This window comes from Boleophthalmus pectinirostris, unplaced genomic scaffold, assembly GCF_026225935.1.
Source record: "Boleophthalmus pectinirostris isolate CB_2022bp ecotype Guang Dong unplaced genomic scaffold, ASM2622593v1 HiC_scaffold_21, whole genome shotgun sequence".
Lineage (NCBI taxonomy): Eukaryota > Metazoa > Chordata > Actinopteri > Gobiiformes > Gobiidae > Boleophthalmus > Boleophthalmus pectinirostris.
This window is the reverse complement of record NW_026571175.1, coordinates 22,694,428-22,717,962: the sequence shown is the minus strand read 5'-3', so window position 1 is coordinate 22,717,962 and position 23,535 is coordinate 22,694,428. Positions and strand designations below refer to the sequence as shown.

Here is a 23,535-nt window from a genome sequence, read left to right as displayed (position 1 = left end):
ATTTTATTTCAAATTACTTAAATTATGAACATTTTATTGAGTAGATTCAACTTGACAAGTGAAATTATCTATTATTATGTCAATGAAATAAGTGTGTTTGTCTTAATTCAAGCAACATTAGATTATGTTTCTTATTTTAAGTGCAGAGAGTAGTTTTTCTTATCTTAAATGTAGCAAGATGTATTTTCATATTTTAACTACAAAATGTCTTTGATAGTTTTACTTGTCAAGTAAAATTTATTCAAATCACGATAAAACTTTCTTAATTTAAGTAATGTTAACTTGGCTGGATTTTAGTTTTTGCAGTGCTGGCCAAACACAATTAAAATATGGCAAGTTTGGAGAGGCATAAAAGCATGTATTGATTTTGTTGATTTAAAAGTACATTTGATCTTCAACAAAATACATCTGTATTACCTACATTTTATTTGTTAATGCATTAATGGGTGGGTTTTTGTGTTCCAGGCAATGGTAACCAGGATATTTCCTACTTCTGACTTGAAAAAATACCTTGGAACGCAGCTCAAACTAGAGATAGACTGACATATCGGTTGGCTGATACAGTATATCGGAGCGATATTTGGACTTTTTAGTGCAAATCTCCAGCACAGGCTGATATTTTTTGTTTTGGCCGATCCACTGCCTAAAAAATACACGCCAAGCCTTATTTCAGTGCGAAAAGATAACTGTTGGAAAACATGACTACACAGCTCTTAGTGCAGCAGAATAATTGCATATTTCAAGAAAATCGTTCACTTTGGTATAAAAGCATGAAATTTGCTATACTAATGTGCTGAAAAATGTGGTTAATTACATATTACCATTGTAAATGTGCCATTTTGAAGCCCAACTTTGTGCTCTAATAAACAGTGTTTTATGTTTTATAGGCATCTAACTGTCTCCAAAGGCTCGCCCTCTTTCTTATAATCATCTCAATTTCTTGCGGTTGCTAAAATGAGTAGCTCTGTGGCATGTTTGTTTTGTGAAGGTAACTCATCGAAGGAAAAAGGTTGGAGACCCGTGTTCTAAGTATGTCTTGGGTCATGAAAGGGCATCCAGCGTAAAACATCACCACATCACATTCTGGTCTGTGGAAATGAATGAATGGAGTCCTTGTGCATGCGGTTTAGGGTTCAATTCCCCACATGAAGCTAACTACTGTCGGCTTTGTGTTGGTTTTTATCCAAAGAGAGTCTCCCAGCGAACAGAATAAATTACCTGGTTTCAATCTATTGTACATGAAATAGCTCAAATGCTAAAATTGCCCTTTTGATCCAGACAACGTTTCCCATTTGAGCGCTAATTTATGCCTGCGCAGCTTCTGACATTTCAAAATAACGCTGCTTTTCTTTTTGTCCTAATATGCCCCCCGTAGCCCGCGTCCCATCTCCTCAGGCCTTTAATGACTTCAATACAGGTCTCAATTGACTCACTTTAGTTTCAGTGCATGAAGCGTCAGTTAGGCGGAGGACCCCTGGCTTATTGATAAGGGGCTGGACGCCTGGTATCCACTTAACCTTGTGACCGCGGCAACCCGGGACGGTTAAACGGCGGTCTGAAAAGTGACTGCATGTGGCGAGGTGGAATTACTCAAGCTTAACGACACATCTGTAAGGGCGCGTGGGGGGAGAAGGGCGCGCGGGGGGAGGAGGGCGCGGTAGGGGCGGGGATACATCAATCACGGCCAGTGGGCACCTCTCCGGCCCCCTCTGCCTCTCTCAGCGATATCGACCGGCGCTTTGGGGCCCGGGTAATTAAAAGACATTGATCTGCCTTCGCCGCAAGATGTTGGGATGCCATGAGACTACACGGCGCGCGGGGGAGAATCTGGCTTGTGAGGATCATAACATGGTTTTATATGTTAAAGTATCACTGGAGAGGAGGAGCACGGCCGTTCCCAGTGCAAATAATGTGTATAATAAAATGGTAAACTCATAAGCCGGGCCAATATCCTGCTCTGGAGTCATTGACACTATAGGTCTGTAACGAGATGACATCAGGCCTATTGCTTTTGTGTAGTTGGATAAATGGATAATGAACCAAGCTGCCACTAGCTGGCTCTACACATACTGTATATTTTCATGTATATTTTCATACTCAACGTAAAGTAAAGAAGGCTTTGTTTGCCTAGAAAATCCAAAATCCTCTACTGTCATGATTTTTTTTTTACACAAGTGAAACCAAGAAGCTCATTGGTCACCTATCATTTACAAATAAAATCAAGTTTCGCTCACCTCAGTTTAGTTTTTTGTTCATTGATTCTACCAAAATCTGCAATGTTTTTCAGTCCCTCATGATTCCTTTTTCTATTTATTAACAGCCTAGAAATAAGCGCTAAAACCAGCTCTCTGATTGGCTGTACTTACACTTTGCCGTCTTAAAAAAGCTGTTCTAAAGCCATGCTCAGTTTCGTTCTTTGCTCATTGATTCTGCAGAAGTTTGCAATGTTTTTCAGTCCCTTGTGATACTTTTTCTTCTTTCTTTTTTCCTTGTATTTGTTTTGATATGGACGGACCGTGCCTGTCCCTGATTGGCTAATCCACATGTCTGAACTCAGGAAGATTCACCAGTGACCAGACTCACAACTTCATAAAGTATTGAAGAAGTGTGTATTCTGGATCCAAGGCAAGGGCTCCATTTTAGTAGATTGGTTTATATTAATTGAATTTGTCATTAAAATGGGGTCAAATGTGTGTTTTTAGTGAGTGTAAAGTCTCCTCGGTACCATTGCTCCTGAGGATTTTATATGAAGATTTTATGTTTCCCAACCTCTGTCCTTCAGCTCCTCCACTGGCCAGTAATAGCCTGTAAAATCACAAAATAAACCATGTCGTATGTGGACTTGTCTCTGCTTTATAGGTATGCAGGACACCATCTTCTTAGCTTTCATATTGTCCCATCAATTACCCACTTCTATTCCATGAGCGTTTTGGCGTGCGGTCTAACATCACAGTTTTTAGGTTTGCGCTCTTATTAAATGGAAATTGGGGATGAGAAAAAACAATAACAGATTGATTTTACATGCCCCCAAAGCCTATCTTCCCCCTTCTTCTTCTTCTCCTTTCTCTTCTTTTATTCCGTCCGAGTGAACACCGTAAATCTAAGTGCCGCCAGATTGCCAAGCCTGCACATTTTTCGACCTCGCAGAGAAACAGCCCATCAAATTGTGGACCTTGGACTCACAATAAATACCCCATGACACCTTGTGGGACCAGTCCGACCATCCCGGGGTGGTCCAAACAGCCGCTATCATGGACACAAACTGTTGATGGACATCGAGCAGCGTTCCTAATTTTTGTTTATTCCCTCCTCCCTCCACATGGCGTGATCTAGAGCGCTGGCCTCTGATTGCAGCTTGGGAATGCTCTGCCCATCGCTCCTGCCTCTGTCCCTCATAAATCGGATGAATTACTCGGGACGGCCCACCATCCCGCCATTAACCCTCCCCCCTCTCTTCTCGCTCCTCTCCTTCCTCTTCCTCCCGAACTAGTGATCAATTAGGGCCCTGTCCAGCTCGCGGGGTGCGTCAGCAGTTTGTCCTCCCATCCTCCTGAACCTCACCATGTGTCATTCTTCTTCTTTTGTTCAAATCAGGTAGAGGGACACGTCAAGCTGAGCACTATCAAAAAGGTAAACAGTGTAGTAGCAAACAGTCAGTGTTGGAAAGTATACAAGAACACATGTACACAGAATACGTATTCAGGATGTTAATTTTGAGCACCTATTCTGGTACAGGTTGGTGGTTGCAGACTACAGTTATTTTCCTTAAATCAAATGAATACATGGTGGTACTTGATCACACAATTTAGGCTCCAAACTGCACAAAAGTAGAGAAAAAAATATGAAACACTGTTCTTGTGGTGAGTGCACGTGTGATTTTTCCTTCTTCAGTCAGTAATAGGAAATGCATAACAAACAGTGAAATCCTGTGTTGTGTCTTTACATATAACGTAAATGCAACTCAATGTTAAACTATTCTATACAGTTCTCTGATTGACACATGTATCAGAATACATTACAAAATAGATTTTAATGCAGGAACCTAACCGTTTTCAAAGTATTCTTCCCAACACTGCTGACAGTATTTTGTAAAAGTAGAATTTGGTGACAAAATGAGACTGCTGCAAGCTGTCTGCAGCTAATATTTGTCATCAACCTGGAAGTAAGTGCCAAAATACAAAAAAAACTCTCCAATTGACTGAGCTTGGGGGTTTCACTCTAGTTTCACTTTGCTGTCTGAAAAAGCTGTTTTAAAATTGAGCATGTGCCCCAAAATGAATGCATATGGATATTAACAATGGGCTAAAACATTTTTGAGCACTAGGGACCAGTTAGACACATTCAGCCTACCTACTTTATCCTTCCACTGTGTGAAAATCAGGTACCCCATGTCTAAAACGGGGTCATTCCTATGTTCCCACAGCTCTATGTTCCCTCAGCCCTATGTTCCCTAATTTCTAAGATTTTTCTTATTTCTAAGATTTTTCTCAAAATGAAACTCAAATTCGAGTCAATTTTATTTTTATACTGCATTTAAAAGGATGATTCATGATTCATCTGTAGACAACTCTTGTAGGATAAAAGGTTGGGTGTAATTGACTACCAAATTGGAAAATGCATGGGGATAAAATCTGATGCAAATTGTTGATAAAGGAAATGTGGGAACATAGGGTCTACTTTTGGGAAAAAAAAAAAAAAAGAAAAGAAAGAAATGAGGGAACATAGGGCTCTGGAAACATAGGCACGCTCCCTCTAAAACAATGTACTTACAATATGATAAACTAAATAACGTGAAATAACATGTAATTAACAATGATGTAACCATTACTATCATGTAAGAGCACGCTGTTACATAGCAAAGTCTGGCCAAAAAGACCTATTAAGACTACCTGATTATTTTTATATGTAGAATACTTCAGTTTGAGGCATTGTTGTAATATTTATCATGCCTCAAAATTAGCATTATCACTGAGACACAAATTAGTCTTTCTAAACACTGTGTCCTCCACTGAAGTATTCATTTTATCTGTGTTCTTTTGTTGACAGTGAAATCCACCCACAACTCCCTGTTCACAGCCTTATCTTTAAATATTTATTTATTTTAGCATAGGATGACCAGAATTTCAAAATAAAAACTGGGACATCCCCGGTTTTTTGGTGGTTGGTAATAATAAAATTGTGAAACGAGTGTGTAATTAAGGAAAACTGTTCTGCACTCGGCCCATTCATGACTAACACATGAGTCAGTATAGTCATATTTTCTTTGTGTTCTGTCATTTTTAAGCAGATTTGTTGTATTTTACCTAAACAAATTACATTTTATGCCTCTATTTACTGTTGGCAGGTGTCAATTGGTCAAAAATAGAGACATGTGGGACATTTCTTGTATAAAACTGGTACAAATCAATAGTTTGGGCTAAATCTACTGTGGCAGGGGACACAGGGCTCAAAACTGGGATAGTCCTGGGTAAATAGGGAAGTCTAGTCATCCTATTTTAGCACGACTCAGCAAATCCTCATACAGATAAAATTGGACAGGAAGTAGTGACGCAAACAGTGAGGTTGCCTGGCGCTACGGTGCACAGTCTATTTAGGTTAAGCAGGGAGTAGAATATTTGTGACACAATTCAGTCAACAGAAAAACATAGGGATCCAATCAAAGCTGGTACAAAAAGAATAGATTTTTATTTTTTAGGATGAGAAATGCTCTGTACACATTTGACAGGTTTGGGTGTTCTGTGCTAAAGGGAAAACATCTGAATCCCAGCTTTTTCCAACACGACGTTTTAGAGACAAATGTAAAATGAACCATAGCACAGCAAACAGCACAGGTCAGGAATGTACACCACACACACTGGCCTTTCTGATTGTCTACAAGAGAAATATTCAAACAAGCTCAAACACATTTTAAACAACAGAAACAGAGAACTGAATCCAATACTGAACGTGACAGTTTGTACATACCGTTGTAAACATCAGATATTGGAGTTCATTCAGATACAAAAATCAAACCAGTCAGCCATATTGGAGAGACAAACCATGTTAATCTGATAATAGTCCCTTCGTCCCGCCTCAAAATCTCATGTAATAAAGACACAGTGTAGTAAACCTTCACAGTGGGTTGCTCTCCAGCACAGACCAGACTAATCCAGTAGCATCACTTGTACCATCAGGCTAGAGGCTGTCATTTCAGATAATTCTGGTCATTATATTATTATAGATTCTTTATAACTCATTTAAGACAAGGGGTGGGACAAGAGCATAGACAGTATAAAGAAATGGACTAAGCGAGTGTGGCGTCACCCATACAGTTTGGTTCCAATCAAATGAAGCTCACTGAGTAGGGTGACCAGATTTCAAAATAAAAAACGAGGACATCCCTGGTTTGAAATGGTTGGTAGTAATAAATTCTGAAACAAGTGCATAATTATTGAAAATTGTTATGCACTCGGCACTAATGTGAGTCAGTATAGTCACATTTTCTTTGTGTTTTGGTCATTTTTAAGCAGCTTTTCAGTTTTATGCTTCTTTTTACTGTTGGCAGGGGTCAGATTAGTGACACCTGGGACATTTCTTGTACAAAACTGGGACAAATCACTGGTTTTGGATAAAACTGGGGCTGTCCCAGGTAAATAAGGACGTCTGGTCACCTTATCAGGCAAGCGGTTACAGGGGCAAATTTGGAGTTGAGTTCCATATGAGGAATAGGAATTGACAAAAAAGCAAAATAAAAAAAAAATCTGGATCATGTAGAAGAGTTGATACGAAATTTTTAAGACTAAAATGAGGAGCCTGACAGCAGTAGTTACAGAAAGAGGGAGTGACAGTTTCTCAGTACAAAGTGAACTGAAACCAGAGTCAGTGGAGCCAGAAGCATACCCATATTCGCTTCATATTTGGATGGCAGCGGCTCCCAGGTTAGCTATGTCCATTTATATATACAGTTTATGGACAATGACAACAAATTTTGGCCTCACTATTTATTTATTTACTTTACTTTACTTTAATGCTTTAGCTGTCACTGTCACATTGCTTTTAGTAACAGTTTCCAAAGAAAGGTAACTCGCTAGCCCTTAATCCCTTTTTTGTCCAATCAAAATGTCTCAAGAGATCTTGTCCCATCCCTGCTTAAGACCAAATATTACATTCAGACTTTATCACAGTGACTTTTTATGTTGAGTCTAGACATCCACTACAATCAACCATAACATTATGATCACTGACGAGGATGTGGGTGAATTCTATGTGCTAAAAAAAAGGGAAAATTAGCAAGTTGATGGAGTTAAATGTTTTATATTACGCAAATTTGACTAATGTGAGATCTAAGACATGTGAGAATCTTGTTACTTCCTCAAAAACATACCTGAAGTTGTGTTTTATGTCATGCACACATTTGAGTAACCCTTTATTATAAGCCTGTCTACATCTCGAAAGCTCAGAATTCTCTGTTCCACCTTGTGATACAGAACAGATTGGAACAGAGTGTTTTTTGTTTGAGAGAAGAACTCAGTCTAAATATGCAGGGTGTGAAAGTTGTGTAAATGAAAGAAAGCACAACTCCAGATATGTTTGTGATAAGGACAGAACATTATAATCAGAAAATAGTGTAAATATGGGCCCTTTAAATAAGTGGCAACTAAGCAAATTAAGCATGTCCAAAACTGCAATTTTGAAGGGATTTTCCAAATTGCAGTGATCGGTATCAAACTGACCCGAGAACCAAAGCTATATGGTCATAATGTTACGCACAATTGGTGTATTTTGTATTTGTATTTAATAATATGGTAAATTGTTATAAAGATAGAGATGCCTCACTAAAATTATCCAATGTTGTTTGGTCAAAACAAAACAGAAAGAAAACCGTTTGAAATTGGATTGGTGACAAAGAATCCACTCAACACATCAGTTTCCACTTATATCATGGCCACTTCTCATCTGTCTTTGCGGTTTCAATGTCTCAAATTATGATTTCAGCTTTGGACACTCCTGGGGTCAAGTACCAGCCAAAAGCCCTGAGGAAATTGGCTCGGTCCATCACAGAAAGTCATATCATATTTGCAGTTAATCCAAATTACTGAAGTTGAATGTTTGAACTCTTAAGTGAGTTCACATCACAACGTTATTAAAGTCTGGGCATTGATTGACACAAGCCTCGTTAGAATAAGAAAATGTTCTCTGCTGCTTCTGTGCACAATATAATGCACAATTAACAAGCAGAGTTCTTTGTAGATGCTATTGGATTTTGACTAGAAAATTGCACTGAAAACTGGCCTTTGTTTCTCATTAGCCCAGGGTAATGCTCTCTCTCTTATATTGAAACTTACATAAGACTTTTGAACAGTAATCCTCCTTATTCATCACTGAAATCAATTCTAGACAGCCAGCAGCAGAGGAACTTTTTAAGGAAATTGTCCTTTGAGAGAAAAAAAAAAAGAAAAAAAAAAAAAGGAAATATTTGGCACTTGAGTAGGATCAACTGAACAAAACAATGGCATTAGAAAAAACAGCAGGATTTTACAAAATATCTGGTAATTACATTGGAATATTGTAGCTAAATGCTATTTGACTATTCTGTATTGGCTTCTACACTACCACACTCAAAAGGTTAGATTCTTTGAGACATTTTAATATGTATCAATTATACAGAAAACTATTTATAGTTTTTTGTGTCACAAAAATACTATATTGACTTGTTCAGTATTTGATAGAACAGTCATTTTGGGGGGGGTCAGTATTTGTCATAAGTACTTTTTCTGTGTACTATTGGGGAACATTATTGTTATTTTTCTGTACTAAATAACTTATATGTTGGCAGGTCTATTTATAGTATTCATTGACAAAGGTTTGATTTGTTCACTCTGGGCTACAGTACACAATTGGTATTGCAACATGGGGTTAATCTTTTCTCTCACAGGAAAATGTTAAATGGGATAACATGTTAATAAGTGCTTGATTTAAGTAGTATTTGTCTTGATTTGAGTATTCTAGTATTTTGACTTAAAACAAGAACAATAGTACAAGTATTTATTATTTTTTTTATTCAAGTGCAGTAGCGTTTGCCTCCTCATTTCAAGTGAGAAAATGCATGTTGTTTTCTTATTTAAAAGGCGCACTGTGTAACTTTTCTGGTGGAGAGTCCGCCATCTGCTTGTTTCCATGGAGATGTTATTGCTTTGTCTGGAATGCCAAGGTAAAGCATTTAAGCTTATCTATCTTGCATTTACTCCATAATATGTTTTTTATTGACTTAAAAAGCTTACTGTGAGTGGGCTTGCCTCTCCACTGATCTGACAAAACGTGGCCCTGTGGCGTCAACTGTTGTTTCCGTAAAGATAAATAAGTGTAATGCCATACTGTGGAACATTCCAGGCAACATCTCAATGGAGAGAAGCAGCTGATGGACCCTCCACCAGAAAAGCAAATCTTGTTTTATAACAAAATGTTAAAATGTACTCAAATCAGCATAACTATACTTGATTCAAAGTTTTTGTGACTTATTATCTTATTTAAGACTGTCGTTTTGAATAACTAGGCTCATTTTAAGATATTTAGTTCTCCTAATATTAGACCTACTTTTACAAAACCAGTTATTTTTACATGTTTCATTTCATGCTCGGTATTTTGTCTTTCGTGTGTCACTGTTGAGACTCCCTACACGTTTTACATTTATTCCGCTGTAATAGGAGCTTCATCTCGCTCATAATCTCTGGTTGAATATTATCGTTTAACCTCAAAGCTTTTAAGTCGTCATTTTATCATCTCGAATTGCATTAGTGTCTGGTCTCTCTGAGGATGGAGCGGAAATTATTCATGAATCCTACGAGTCCAGGAGGGAGCCCACATAAATCTCATGTAAGATTCAGAGCCTGTGTAAATCCTGGGATAAATTATGTCGTTTGTAGCTCCTAAGATTCATTGCAACAGGTTAAATTAGAAGCCTTTAGATCTTATTAACAGGCATATCATGATAATAATGATTTTTCAAGTGTGATGTATTGCTAGACAAAATATTGTGACGTATGATAATATTAGGGACCACTTTATGCCACAAACAGTACAGCATAATAATTCTCATAAACCTTGTAAATAAATTGAGTTAAAATACAAAAAATAACTCAATGAAACACAACGTACTTCAGAAGAAACTTGTGTTAGCATTAATAACGAGTACTGTAACTTATGGTGGGGGGTCTAAAACTTGCTTGTCTCCATGGAGATGTTTTGCTATCTATCTTACATATTCAACTAGAGATGCTGTACTGCAAAAAAACTAAACAAACAAAAAATATATATATTGAAATCATGCATTCTTATTGTGAGGGCTCACATTTTCGCAGATCTGAATTGTAACTTGGCTTGGTGGCGTCACCTGCTTTCCACTATGGAGATAGAGAAGTTTAATGCCAAACTGTGGAACATTATAGGCAAAGTAATGCCATCAAAAGCAGGTGGCATAGCTTACACACTTTACTGTAGTACAAGGAAAGGGCTAGAACTTGTAAAAAAGTGAATAAAATTAATATTGAACCAAAAAAACAACTATTGTTAATTTGTAATTTATTGAACAGAAGTTGATTAAAGGTGCCTTGTGTAGTTACAGGTCAGATCTCTGGAGAGGCAACCCTGCTCTGAGTCAGAATGCCTGTTTTTCTCAGTATTTTTGGGCTATAAAACCATCTGTAATTGAATAAATGTACGGTAGAGCTGTTTAATGTCATACTGTGGAACATTCCAGGCCGAGCGATGACAAATCCATAGAAACAAGCAGGTACCCTCCACCAGAAAATTTACAAATTGCACCATTAAGTAACTGAGTAATTACTTTGATATGTTTGCAGGTGACTTTCTGTGTTCCTCAAACTGTTGTGGCGCCCCTCCTGGCCACTAGCCAAAACTGCATGCCTGCTTTATTTGGTTTGCCCGACTTAACAAGGGGCATTACTGTGTCTGGGCTTTTGATCTGTGCTGATTGCTGCAGATAAGTTAAGGCCATGGACTAAAAAAAAGTGGGCTTCATTTTTTAAAAGCTTATTAAGACTGGAAGATAACCCCATTTTTTCAATTTAACGGATATTAGCAGGAAGTGCGTAAATAATAGATGAGGACTGCTGCTTGACGCTAGACTTCTAGATGTCCGTACACAGCTCTGGAAGTGTAGAGAGAGTACTGCAATTTGAAGTACTTCTTACATTTCTTAGTCTGACATTCACAAGTCTCTGCTTGTGTCAAGGGCTGCAGTGAGAGATCTTTCAGTTATGAATTCAATAAACCAAATATGAACCAGAGAAAACTTATATAAGTCTGTGCAAAGTTTAGTTAAAACGCCCTATGCTCCAGGGATTGTATCGCCTGCTTGTTTCCTTGGAGATTTTTTTCCTTGCCTGGAATGTTCCACAGTATAGTATTAAGTGTATCTGCCTCCATGAAGAAGCATGTATCACCACCACACCAAGTTACCAGTCAGATCTACGTGAAGGCGACCCAGTTCTCATTAAGAGTGCAAGTCATTTAATGTATTTTAGCTTTAAACCAACTGTATTTGAATAAATGCAAGATAGTTTATAACCATGGCAATAACATCGTCATAGAGGCAAATAGGTGGCAGACTCACCAGAAAAGTTACATTGTGCACCTTTAACATATCAAAATGAAAGTCTTCATAGTAATCATCTATAAAGGTCTATATTACGCAAAACTGTTGTTGTTTTTATTCATTTTTAAGGTGCTTTGTGTAACGTTTTTGGTGGAGGGTCCGTCAAATGCTTTTCTCCGTAGAAATGTTATTGCTTTGTCTGAAATGTTTAACAGTACGGTATTAAACCTTTCAAACCTCTCATATTAAACCTCCATCTTCATGGAGACCAAACCAGACCAAGTTACAGGTCAGGTCAGGTCTGTGGAGAGGCAACCCCATTTACAGTCCAAATGCCTGTTTTTCTAGGTATTTTTGAGCAATAAAACCACCTGTAATTGAACAAATGTAGGGGGCAGACCCTCCACTGGAAAAGTTACACAATGCACCTTTAACCATACCAGTCCTGATGCAGTAAGTCTCATATTTTATATCTATAACTTCCTTATCTTGAACTCACATTCATAGTCTCGTTTTTCTTTATTGTGTGTCCTTGTAAACGCCTCTATTCACTTTTGCTTCTAATGTTTTTTTCTCAACTTGAGGGACTTGTTGGCGTTAGCAACAATATAAAACACATATTTCCCCTGACTTCTCTCTCTGCTGTCTGCCTGTCTCCTCTCTCAATCTTTGCTTCAAGAGCCTTATTATCTGAGGTTACCGGACTGATTTTTTCTTTGTCCTTTAGAGCTGGCTAATCTTTACTTTAATCTTTGGGGGAAAAGGTCTTTTGAATTACCCACAATTCATTTCACCTCCAGCTGATAAAGCACCCTGGTCGACCTAATCTTGTTTTTTGCGTCACTACCTGTCCGCTTTCTCTTCGGTTTTCTTCTAATATTTCAAATACAAAACATGATGTATTGCAAAGAAAACCATTTATAATTTTGCTTCCCCCCAGTTCCTCGCGATCAGCAATCAAAAAACAGCCAGCGGTCCAAGAGGAAATTGTATTATTTCCTTGGATCAGGGCCCTCATAGTTCACCAACCTGTATTAATTTTCAGCCTTATTTCTTCTATCAAACAAAATCCTTTGAAATAGCCTCCACAAAGTTCGGCGCGGACATGAGAATAGAAATGGTGCAAATTATATTGAAGACACTGAACGCCACCAAACAAAGACGGTCGATTACTGCTCCAGCAAACTTCCACTGGTCTGCCATGCTTTCTGTCTCATCCTGTTCGCGAAATCTGTCTGCCATATAGCGCACCTCCTCCAAAATCGCCTGGAGCTGAGGGTCCCCTATCCCAGAAGTAGAGCACCCTCCCAGCCCGCCGTGTCCTCCTCCAAAACCCCCTCCGCTGGATACCGTACTGGGGCATCCTGTGTCCAAATTGGGAGTGGGAGGGGGCGGCGAGCTGCAGAATTGGGAGGGTAGGTGCGGAGGTGGGCTTCCTGCCACTCTCGGAGGTCCTGAAGTGAGATTTCTCTGCACGGCCTCGGAAAGCAAACTTGGGTCATCCATGCTTTGAAAACCCATGTATAATAGGTTGCCATTGTTGTTAGCGCTGGTTTGGGAGTGGAGGTGGGGGTGTCCCGTGTGCAGGGGTCCCGTCTGGAGGGAGCCCAGGTTTTGTGGGTGCAGCGGGTGCAGGGTGGGGTCTGGAGGGTTGGGGATGCTGCCGCTTTGGGAGCCAGAGGAGCAACGTCGAAGGTGGGGGGCGCAGGGGGGACGCTCGGGGTCATCGTTCTCTCCCGGGCGTTTCATTCGTAAAAACCAGGCAACCCACTGCAGCAGGACGAGCCGCACCTAAAGACAGACAGAGAGGCACATGGTGAAAAAGTAGTAAATTATGAAAATAGAAAGAAAATGTAGTAACGACTAAAAGGTGTACTTTGTCACTTTTTGTTTGGGGACGTCACCTTCTTGTTTATATGGATATGTCATTGATTTGCCTGATATGTTCCATAATATAATATTAAACGGATCTACCTTACATTTATTCAATTACAAGTGGATTTACAGCCCAAACTGAGCGATGTTGCCTTTCCACAGAGCTGACCTGTAACTTGGCCTGGTTTGGGCTCCATGATGAAAAGGTTCAAAGCTATAAAGTGAAACATTCCAGACAAAGCAAAAATATCTTCATGAAGAAGAACATTTGATGGACCCTCCATCAGAGAACTTACACAATGCAACTTTAATTAAAAATAAAATGGTTTAAAAGAATGTTTTTTTAAAGAATATAAATATGAAATTGAAAAAAAATGGTTTATCAAATAAGTATCTACTAATCAATATACTATTTAGTGATTAAAAATGAAGAAACACAAAGACAGAAAGAATATGTGATTGCTTAATTCAGAAGTTTCTTAATGATAAAAAATAAGGACTGTTGCCATAGCAATTTAAAACAAACAGGCGCAATCAGAGATAGCAACCTGGTCCCCCATGACGCATCAATGGGGGCAGTTCATCACCACGAAAGCCATCTTATGAGGAGCCCAGCCAATACCCCAGTAATGTGTGTGCCAACTTGTGTGATGATTGGGTGAATATTTTAGCCCGCAGATGGTTCAGAAATTGCAGAAATTGACCTTTAAATTGACCCGTGTGACCTCAAATGACCCTGGATCGTCACCAAACTTTTTTTTTTGCGGCATTGGGCACAGGGGCTTGACCCACGTACCAAATTTGGTGACAATCGGTCCATAAATGGTGGAATCAATGGTGGACAGACACACAGACACAGAGGGTGAATACAAAACCTTGTCAACCCTTCGGGGACCAGGTAAATACAGATTTTGACTGGAGAACTGTTCTAAAAATGGGAAGCTCCAAACCATGAATACCAGATGTCAACTTTTACCTTATATTATAAAATATATTACATTCTTTACGATTCAAAAAGAGAATTAATATTAATGTAAAACAAAATGAGAAACCAGGTGGAAAGTTACATTGTCAGAAATGGTCACATTGGACAATGAAGAAAATCCGCTAAATGGTTTACATATGTTGTGGAAATGCAGGAGGATTAAAGACATAGAACAAATGTACAGCATGTATGTAAATAGGGAGATAAAGAAATATACTTAATCTCACATAATCCTATTTAATCCTGCATAGTCCTCTCTTTTGTAAAACACACTGAATAAAAACAATTACACTGGGAGACTTATTCTGTTAAAGCAAACAACTATTACTCATGAACTGTACCTTAAATAAAACATGTGGGCAGAAATTATATAAGCATTTAAAGGTGCACTATGTAACTTTTCTGGTGTAGGGTCTGCCATTTGCTTGTCTTCATGGAGATGTTACTGCTTTCCTGGAATGTTGCGCAGTATGGCATTAAACTTATCTATCTTGCATTTATTTAATGACAGGTGTTTTACTGCTTTTAATGTGAGCAAGGGAGCCTTCCCACAGATCTGACTTGTACCTTAGTCTGTTAATTGAAAGGTTCAAGTTAAATACCCCATGTGTCATGATATTGGCAAAGCAAAACATCTCCATAAAAACAAACAAGCGGCGAAAATAGAAATGTTCACCTTTACCGTTGAGTATCGTTCACCTTTAAGTGAGTTCAACGGGGCCAAATAGTGAAATTGCGATGTATTTGAACACTAATGAAGTGACGCACTATTAAACCCGGAGCTTTTTATCGGCTTGTTGTACTTGTGAGTCTGAGGGCTGCATATAAATCCATTAAGAGGAAGCTAAGAGCAGCGCGCATTGAAAAACGCCCACACGTCTCAACCTTCACCACATCCGCGCGGCGAGGCTGGCACTGTCATTTGTGTGGAGACAGAGGGCAGAGCGCAGTCTCCGGCCTTGGGTCTATCCTGTTATGAATGTAGCCAAAGATTTAAGTCACTGAGGGAAGTTTAACACTGCCGAAGACTTTCTCAGAGGCTTTTAAGGACAAGAACACGGTTATGTTTTAGTATTCTATAAGAGACATAAAATATATGTCTCCAGTAATTACAATGGTTTAATTTGCCTTAATAACTCATTAATAAGTACTTAAAGAAGAATATTGTGCATGAGTATGCAATTCACTTTTATTATATGATACCCATGGAATATTAGGATATAATTTGAACATTTTAAAATGCAATATTCACCTTAAATGACTTAATGAAAGAAACAGGTCTGCTGGCATCCATGTTAGAAAACTGCAGTGCCCAAGAAATAAGAAAATACAATAAAATTGGAAAACAGAGTCAGTGCAGAGCAGTGGGCATGTCCCAAAGGCATGAAAATGGGGGTTGATCTGAGCAGACATCTTGAACACAGGAGTACAAATATTGCTCAAACATGCATGGATCACACTAAATACAACTTTGAAAGGGTAAATGAGAAGGAAAACAACTATAACATGGTTAAAAGTGCTAAAAAAGTTAAATTAGCGTAATACGCCATCTTTAATTTGTATAATAGGTCTGCTTTAACTAATAAAGAACAGTTTATTAAGATTGATTAAAACATAGTAACTCCTAACTCCTAACCTTAACCCTCAATGAACAAAGCCTGAATCATTCTCCAGTCTTTGTTCAGGCCTTAAGGCTGACTACAAACACACTACAAAAAGCTATGTGGACTTCTCTTAAAAAACAAAATAACTCCATGGTTTGAGTCCAGACTCTTCTCAGAAGGGACCGGCTGGTTAGGAAGACAGATAAATGAATCCTGGATAAAATGTAGACCAGTGCAGTGTTTACAGGGTTATATTCATCTTCATACTTCAGAGTAGGGATGGGCATGATTAATCGATTAATCGATAATTGATCATTAAGAATTTCCATCGATTACGTTCATTTTAATCGACAAACCGAATGTAGGTTGCTGTGCGTAGCGTGACCAAACAGGGGTCCGTACATGTAGCTCTGCACTCAGAAGGAGCGAGCAAACACAAACAGTAGGTCAGTCTGCAGCGTGCCGAAGCACAAATGTGTATTTAACGATGATTTGTACAAGAAATTCCACGCTTTCTGTTGCGTTCGGGACAAGTGGGAGTCCATGTGCACAGTGTACAAAGCAGCACATATGTTTCAGTGTCCAGTATGAAGTGAGAGTCGCGCAATGTCGATGACGAGTCCCCACCTCCCACCCCCCGTACGGTGTCCTGGTTTTGACAAACGCAAATCTGGTCACACTAACCTGTATTCCACTGAGTCATGTCTTTTAATCCGACAGAAATTGACCGCATCAGCGACACAAGAGCTGTAGTTTTATCTTCACTGAGTTTATGCAAATTAGCGATGCGGTTTTAAGTTTTCGTTTCTGTGAGAGTTGCGCAAAACTGAATTTAACACATTATAATCTCAAACGGCTGATGTGGCTCTAGAGTCGTTACGGTTTATATGTCGTAAAGTTGAATTTATTTATGCAGATTAGTAGTGCAGATAGTAATAATAATGATGATCATTTTAATATAAAAACGTTAATGATGAATCAATAATCGATCGTTAATTCTTCCAACGATCGATTAAGAAAATTTCATCGAATGCCCATCCCTACTTCAGAGTATAATGTCCTGCAGAGACCAAGTTTACGCATTATTACGACACAATGTACCAGTAGGCTATATCAGTTTAAACACTTCAATCAATTAATTTTCTGGCCCTGTTTTTATATGATTTTCAAACTGAATTTTGCTCTTGTTCAATTAGTATCCAAATAATTTCCCTTCTGGATCAATAAAGTTTGTCTAAGTCTAAGTTGTTACATTCACAAGATGAAAGATGAAATTATGTTTTACTGAAATAATGAGTCTAACCTGTCATATGGACTTTAAGGTTAATTAGGATGTTGTTACTACAAAGTAGTCACAAGGCAATTAAAACAATCAATCTCCTCTTTAAAATAATATTCAATTTTTATTTGCAGCTTCAGACCAGCAGAGTGCTGCTTACTCAAACATGACAAACAGATGGTCCCCCTGCGTCTGATGAGCACGTCACACTGACTTGTTAATTACCCCAGGCTCATGTTTGGGGCAGATACTGGGGCTTTGTGCTGCTGCTTTCTGTCCATGGTGCAATTATGAAGTAGCTGGTCTAATGCCCTCCTCTGGATCTCATCAATTACACAGCTAATTGGCCATCAGACTTCGAGAATAAGTCATTCATCAACACAGCGCCCTGCCACGTGTCAATAGACTCTGCATCTGCAATCTGTAATGAGAATAAACTACGGCATGTTTATTGATAAATGTTACTGATCAATATCCGCTCCAGTCAAAACAAATCACCACAAAATACATCGTTAAGAATAGACCATTGATTTTACTTTCTATCCATGTCTTTATTGATTTACTGTATTGTATTACATGAGGTAGGGGTCTTATAAAAATGACTGAATGAAGAAAGCCACACACACTAAACAAGTGCTATGAAGACTGGAGGAAATAGCTCTGTAGGTACAGCTTTACAATAACTACATAGCAAATAATTAATTAATAATGAGCATATTGTTTATGTTGTAATAGTATTTATTGGCATAATGGTATTTAACACTGAATAGATACCACTGCCTATTTTTGAACATTAAAGGTACTAAACTGACTCTTATGAGATTTAAGTCATGTTATAATGTAATAAACATACCTGGAGTTGTGTTTTTTTCATTCACACATGTTTGAGATGCCCTTTATTATTTGTCTGTCTACATCTCCAGAGCTCATAATCCACCTTGTTATGTCATGAAGCTGTAGTTTTTAAGAGATGGCAATTCTGGGGCTGAAAATACCCAAATTATTCTAGTGAAAGTGTTTGGAGTTTAAAAACACAGTGGAGCACAAATTGTATTACCACATGACCAAAGTGGAACAGTGTTTTATGCTTTATGCCTAAATATGCAGGATTTGTGTATGAATGAAACAAAACACAACTGCAGGTATGATTTTCATAAGGAAACAACATGATAACAGATCTGAAAAAAAAAAAAAAAAAAGTAATATGGGCCTTTTAAAGTAGAGTTTTCTGGTATTTTTATTGTTTCATATATGTTTGTGATACTAAACCATAGATGTTTTTAAAATATGCCTTGTAAGTAAGTGTGATTGATTGATGGATTGATTGATTGACTGATAATAGTAATATAATAATAATGTTTAATGCTAAATAGTTCTGAAAGTAGCTTTTTTCTTGCCTGATTCATTCACTGTTGGTTCACACTGATGGACGCAAACCTGTCAATCTGCCAACAGCCAACAGCCTTCAAGTTTGTGCCTCTGCTGCACTGTACAAGCTGCACTATTCTGTTTTTCATTTTCATAGAGATTTAGGGCCCTATCCTGCCACCCGTCTTGTGTTAGCAAGGAGACATGTTTAGGTCAAGCTGTACTTTGCAGCTGGGGGCTGGCGTGGGACGGTACAGGCACATACTGTATATGGTGATGGCCTCTGAACCAATCTGTGACCACTGTGGCATTTAAAATCACTGCCAGCATGAGTAATGTCTGCAATCTTTGCCTCATTACCAGGCAGCAAAGAGGGGTGTGGGGAAAAAAAATATATACTGTATATGGGTACAAAAAACAGCTTTGGGGCTCCAAGATTATAGAATTTTGGATGGGTAGTCAACTGACAGTCTGCTCCGGCCTCACCTGGGGTTCGAGTTTCCACTGCTGCTACTGCTGAGTGCGCGCATTTTCGTCTCAAAGGTATCCACTGCATTTGGTTCAAAACAGGACCATAAATTGTGGAATCCATTTATTGTAATACAAATGTTTCTGATGTTATCGCTTTGTGCACGGACATGGATTAACCATTAACATACAAGGAGGGGGGTGACGGCACGCTCTGCGCTTGTAGAAGGAGGTGCTGCGCCATGAGCAGTACCCTGTGGACAGGGTCAGAAAATACACTTTAGGATAGTGCTGTAAATGGCCTCATGTGAATGAGCAGTTTTGATACAGATCCAGATCAAACCAAACTGTAAAGCAGCACTGAGCCGAAACAGGGAGCGGGCATGTGGCTGTGCTCTGCTGCGAGAGGGAATCTGGACAGCATACGAACAGCCCAGACAGTAAAAGAACATGTGAATGTTACGTATTCTCATATATTTAAAAATAAAAGAAGGGTTTTTATGCCTTGAACATGTTACATGTAATGTTTTTCAGTGGACCAGTTTGATATTTCAATTCTGGCAATTCACAAAACGTGCCTCACCATGCCTCAGTCTGCTCCGCTCCACCTGATATTCAGGCACGGCACACCTCTTGTTTAGAGCTCCACGCCCCACGCTTGTGCTTGTGCAAAGACCAGTGACAAGATACGACCCTTACTGTTTAGGAATATTAATCCAGCCAGTGCTCTGTACCAAATCTGTAATTTAAGGGATGGCATCAGGAAGGGCATTTGATGTAAAAGTAGGGTAGGGAGATATTGATATGAACGATATTGACTGAATTTTTGATGATTTGTTTATTTCGAGGAATTGATTAAGGATAATATTTCATACATAAGAATGAAAACACAAACAAAATAAACAATAATATATCTTTGAATGCATCACATTTAAAAAATGTCTAAAGTCTCTTTGCTCAAAAGGGAGACTAATGAAGTAATACTTATACTTTCTAGTATACTTCATGAAAATACATTATAAAGTCACACAAATCAGTAATAAGAATATTGAAAAAGGACCCATTAAAACACTTGAGCTAGATTTACTTGTTTAAGGCAATTTAAGTTTTTATTATATGTTCTGTTTCCCCTCAGTCATTTGTCATTGTTAAAGTCTTCTGCATGTGCAGAGTCTCTAAAATCAGTGCTTAAGCGGCACTTGGCGTAAACGGTAGCATTTAAATGCAATCTGAGTCTGCCTCCCATCACAGCTACATTTTGCAATATTTAAATTTCATATTTTGCCTGAAGCATAAAACAAGATCATGGGCAGCACCATGCAAAAGTTATTCCAGTATGTACCAACACCAACACTGAACTTTTGACCCCAGAATAACTAACAAAGACAGAACACATATATCCTTTCTTTCCTTCTCAGATGATTGTCCTGGTTTCGGTCTAAAACTTTAGTTAAAGAGATTTGGAGACACATTGCAGCGAGACAGACCGCAGGAAGAAATCCATGTCACCCCCAGATTGTGAGTGCTTTGAATTCACTGTCTCTTTTTTAAAATGAAGGGAGGACTTTGATGAGAGAGCAGAAGAGGGCTGACAGGCTGGGCTGAGTCAGAGCCAGAGGAACAGGGAGGATAGGAGCGGACGGGACCCATGAAAAATGTAGTTACAGTGATACGAACGGCGGAGTGAGACGCTTAGAAATGGAGATGAATGGGGCAGTAACATCATTTATAAGATTAAGAGAGAGGTGTAAAAGAACTAAGCGATGATGCATTTGAAGCCATTACACAAAAGATCTCTATTCAGACTGTTCTGTATTCAACCATATTCCAGAGAGCAGCCAGAAACTATAACAACACTAAACTGTTGGCTGCAAGGCTCATTGACAACAATATAAACATGACTGTCCTGGTACAAGGTTACTACCTCAGGATACTAATAACTACTATTATCTTGTGTTAAAAAACACATTGTATTGTCAACAAAGTTTTTGTTTAATAATTGTGGTGTCTAAATCAGACCTGAGTATCGCCCCTTTTGCTTGGTATTGAAAGTTTACTAGGATGCACTGATCCAGCTTTTTTCGGTTCTGATACAGATGTCAATACTTACATGATATTATCCAATACCAGGGGAGAGAGTGAAAATAGCAAATGGGTTTCGAGTAGAACAGCTTTGATAAATAAAAGTTTTCTAAGATGTTTTGGGCCGACACTGCAAATCATCTTATTACACCAATTTAGACCAAGATGGGATATCGGCTGAACTGATATTTGATACACCAAAATGTTCAATATTAGCCCCAATATTCGATATCAGTATCTTAACGGCGCATCCCTATTTAGTATAGTAACAGGTATACCTAAAAATAGACAGCATTGGAGCAAAGCAAAGGATCATGGTCTAGACTGCTTTTTATCCACACATTTCAAACCAAAATGTGTATCATTTTAATTAATGTAAAACAATGCATAATGTTGTAAAAACTTCATATTATAATATACTGTATACCCAAAATTACACAACATTCACAATTCACAAAGACAACCAAAAGGCCACATCAAAAAGTTATACTTCTCAGGTTTTAGATGTAAAATTTATGAAAGAGAATGTATTAATTTAAGTCTTGCTCATGCTCCCAACACCATTTCTCCATTAGCATTATGCGTTTGAACATCACCGCGCACAGTCATGATTTTCGTTTTATCTGAAATCGTATGAAGTGAACATAGCTGAGACTCACCCATTTGGGCATGTTCCCTCCGTTGGGGTCGTGGTGGTGATACTGCAGGACCACCACAGTAGCGATGACTGACATTCCCACAATGATCATTATACTGGCAATACTGGCCTGAAACAGCAGAGAGGGACACAGGGGATTATAGGGTACACCAAAAGACTAACATTTTAACCAAGAATGCATGTTTTAGGTAAGACTGAATCAGCTACATTTAGCACTGGACATTTCGATCTAAGAATTAAAAGCAGCAGTTACCAAAAGAACAAGCAGAAAACAGAAGGAAAAAAAGCAGAATGAGCACACACTTAGTATACCAGACTTTAATTACATGAACATTTAAATGGTAACTACGCTTGGTTAATTGTTTTCCATCAATTACAAACTTTATGCATTTATTGAGTGAGTGTAAAACTTCAATTTACTAACAACACTAGCTACAGGCACCGTGAGTGTGCCCTCGTATTCTATGCACGGGATCGTCTCTATGTAAGGAATCGTCTCTAATACAGAAGATATACAGTATGTTTTCAGACAGTGGGAAGGAGCTCTGCTAACCAACATACTTCCCATTATTTTTCTTTTTTTTCTTTTCAAAAATTTATGTTATAAAAGTCATCACAAACATACCTGGAGTTCTGTGTTTTGTTTCATTCACATGTTTAACTCACAAACCCTGTACATTTTATCATTCAAGGAGAATCCACTGTGTGTTAAACTCCACACACCTTTACTAGAATCATTTGGATAATTTCAGCCCTGGAATTGCCAATTTCTACTGAACTAAAGGTAAAATCTAGCTGTTACCTTAAAAATCTGCCACTACATGACATCACAATGGGAAACAGAGCATTTTGAGCTTTGTAGATGTAGACAGACTAATAATAATGGGTTACTCAAACATGTGTGAATTAAACAAAACACAACTACAGGTATGGTTCAGTCATTTTTGTGTAATATAGGACCTTTAAACCAGCATGGAGCTAAAATGTTGTGACATACAGTAATATAAGAGCTACATAAATGTCTGGCAGCTCCAATTCATCTGAAAAGAAGGTATTTTGGGATCTAAAATCCTATAACACATAGTCTGGATCCTCTGACAGCTAGTGAGAGGAGAGAGCTCACACTGCAAGAAAAAGAGCAAAATTTCATCTGGGTTTAAAGGTGCACTAAGCTTTTTTCTGCTTGTCTCCATGGAAACAACCAGATGACAATAACAGGCTATGTTACAGGTCAGATCTGTAATGTGGCCAGTAAGAATGCATGCTTTTCAAGGTTTTTCTAAGCAATAGCAACACTGTTAAGTGAATAAATGAAAGACAGATTAGATTCTCACCATATTGTGACATATTCCTGATAAAGCAGTAGTATTTCCAAGGAGACAAGCAGGTGCCAGAACTCCCATAATAAAAGTTGCATAGTGCACCTTTACTGTAAAAATAACACTTCATCTACACCTATATTACCACCATAATGGTATAATGTTGTTTCCTCATCACATACCTGGAGTTGTGTTTTGTTTCATTCACACATGTTTAACACACAAACCCTGCATATTACACTGAATTTGTCCCTCAGAAAAACAGAAAAACCTTGTTCCAACTTGTGATGCCATGTGATAATAC

At 38.4% G+C, this 23,535-nt stretch overlaps 1 protein-coding gene across 1 annotated transcript in view; it reads right to left on the bottom strand.

The window, feature by feature from the left end:
• Positions 1–12,652: 12,652 nt before the first annotated feature.
• chrna11 (cholinergic receptor, nicotinic, alpha 11) overlaps positions 12,653–23,535 on the bottom strand; it is a 44,675-nt gene continuing 33,792 nt past the window's right edge. The window contains exons 10-11 of the mRNA XM_055157441.1: positions 21,914–22,016; positions 12,653–13,384 (exon numbers count right to left, since the gene is read on the bottom strand). Of these exons, the coding sequence (XP_055013416.1) occupies positions 12,653–13,384; positions 21,914–22,016 (835 nt within the window). The remainder of the gene's footprint in view (positions 13,385–21,913; positions 22,017–23,535) is intronic.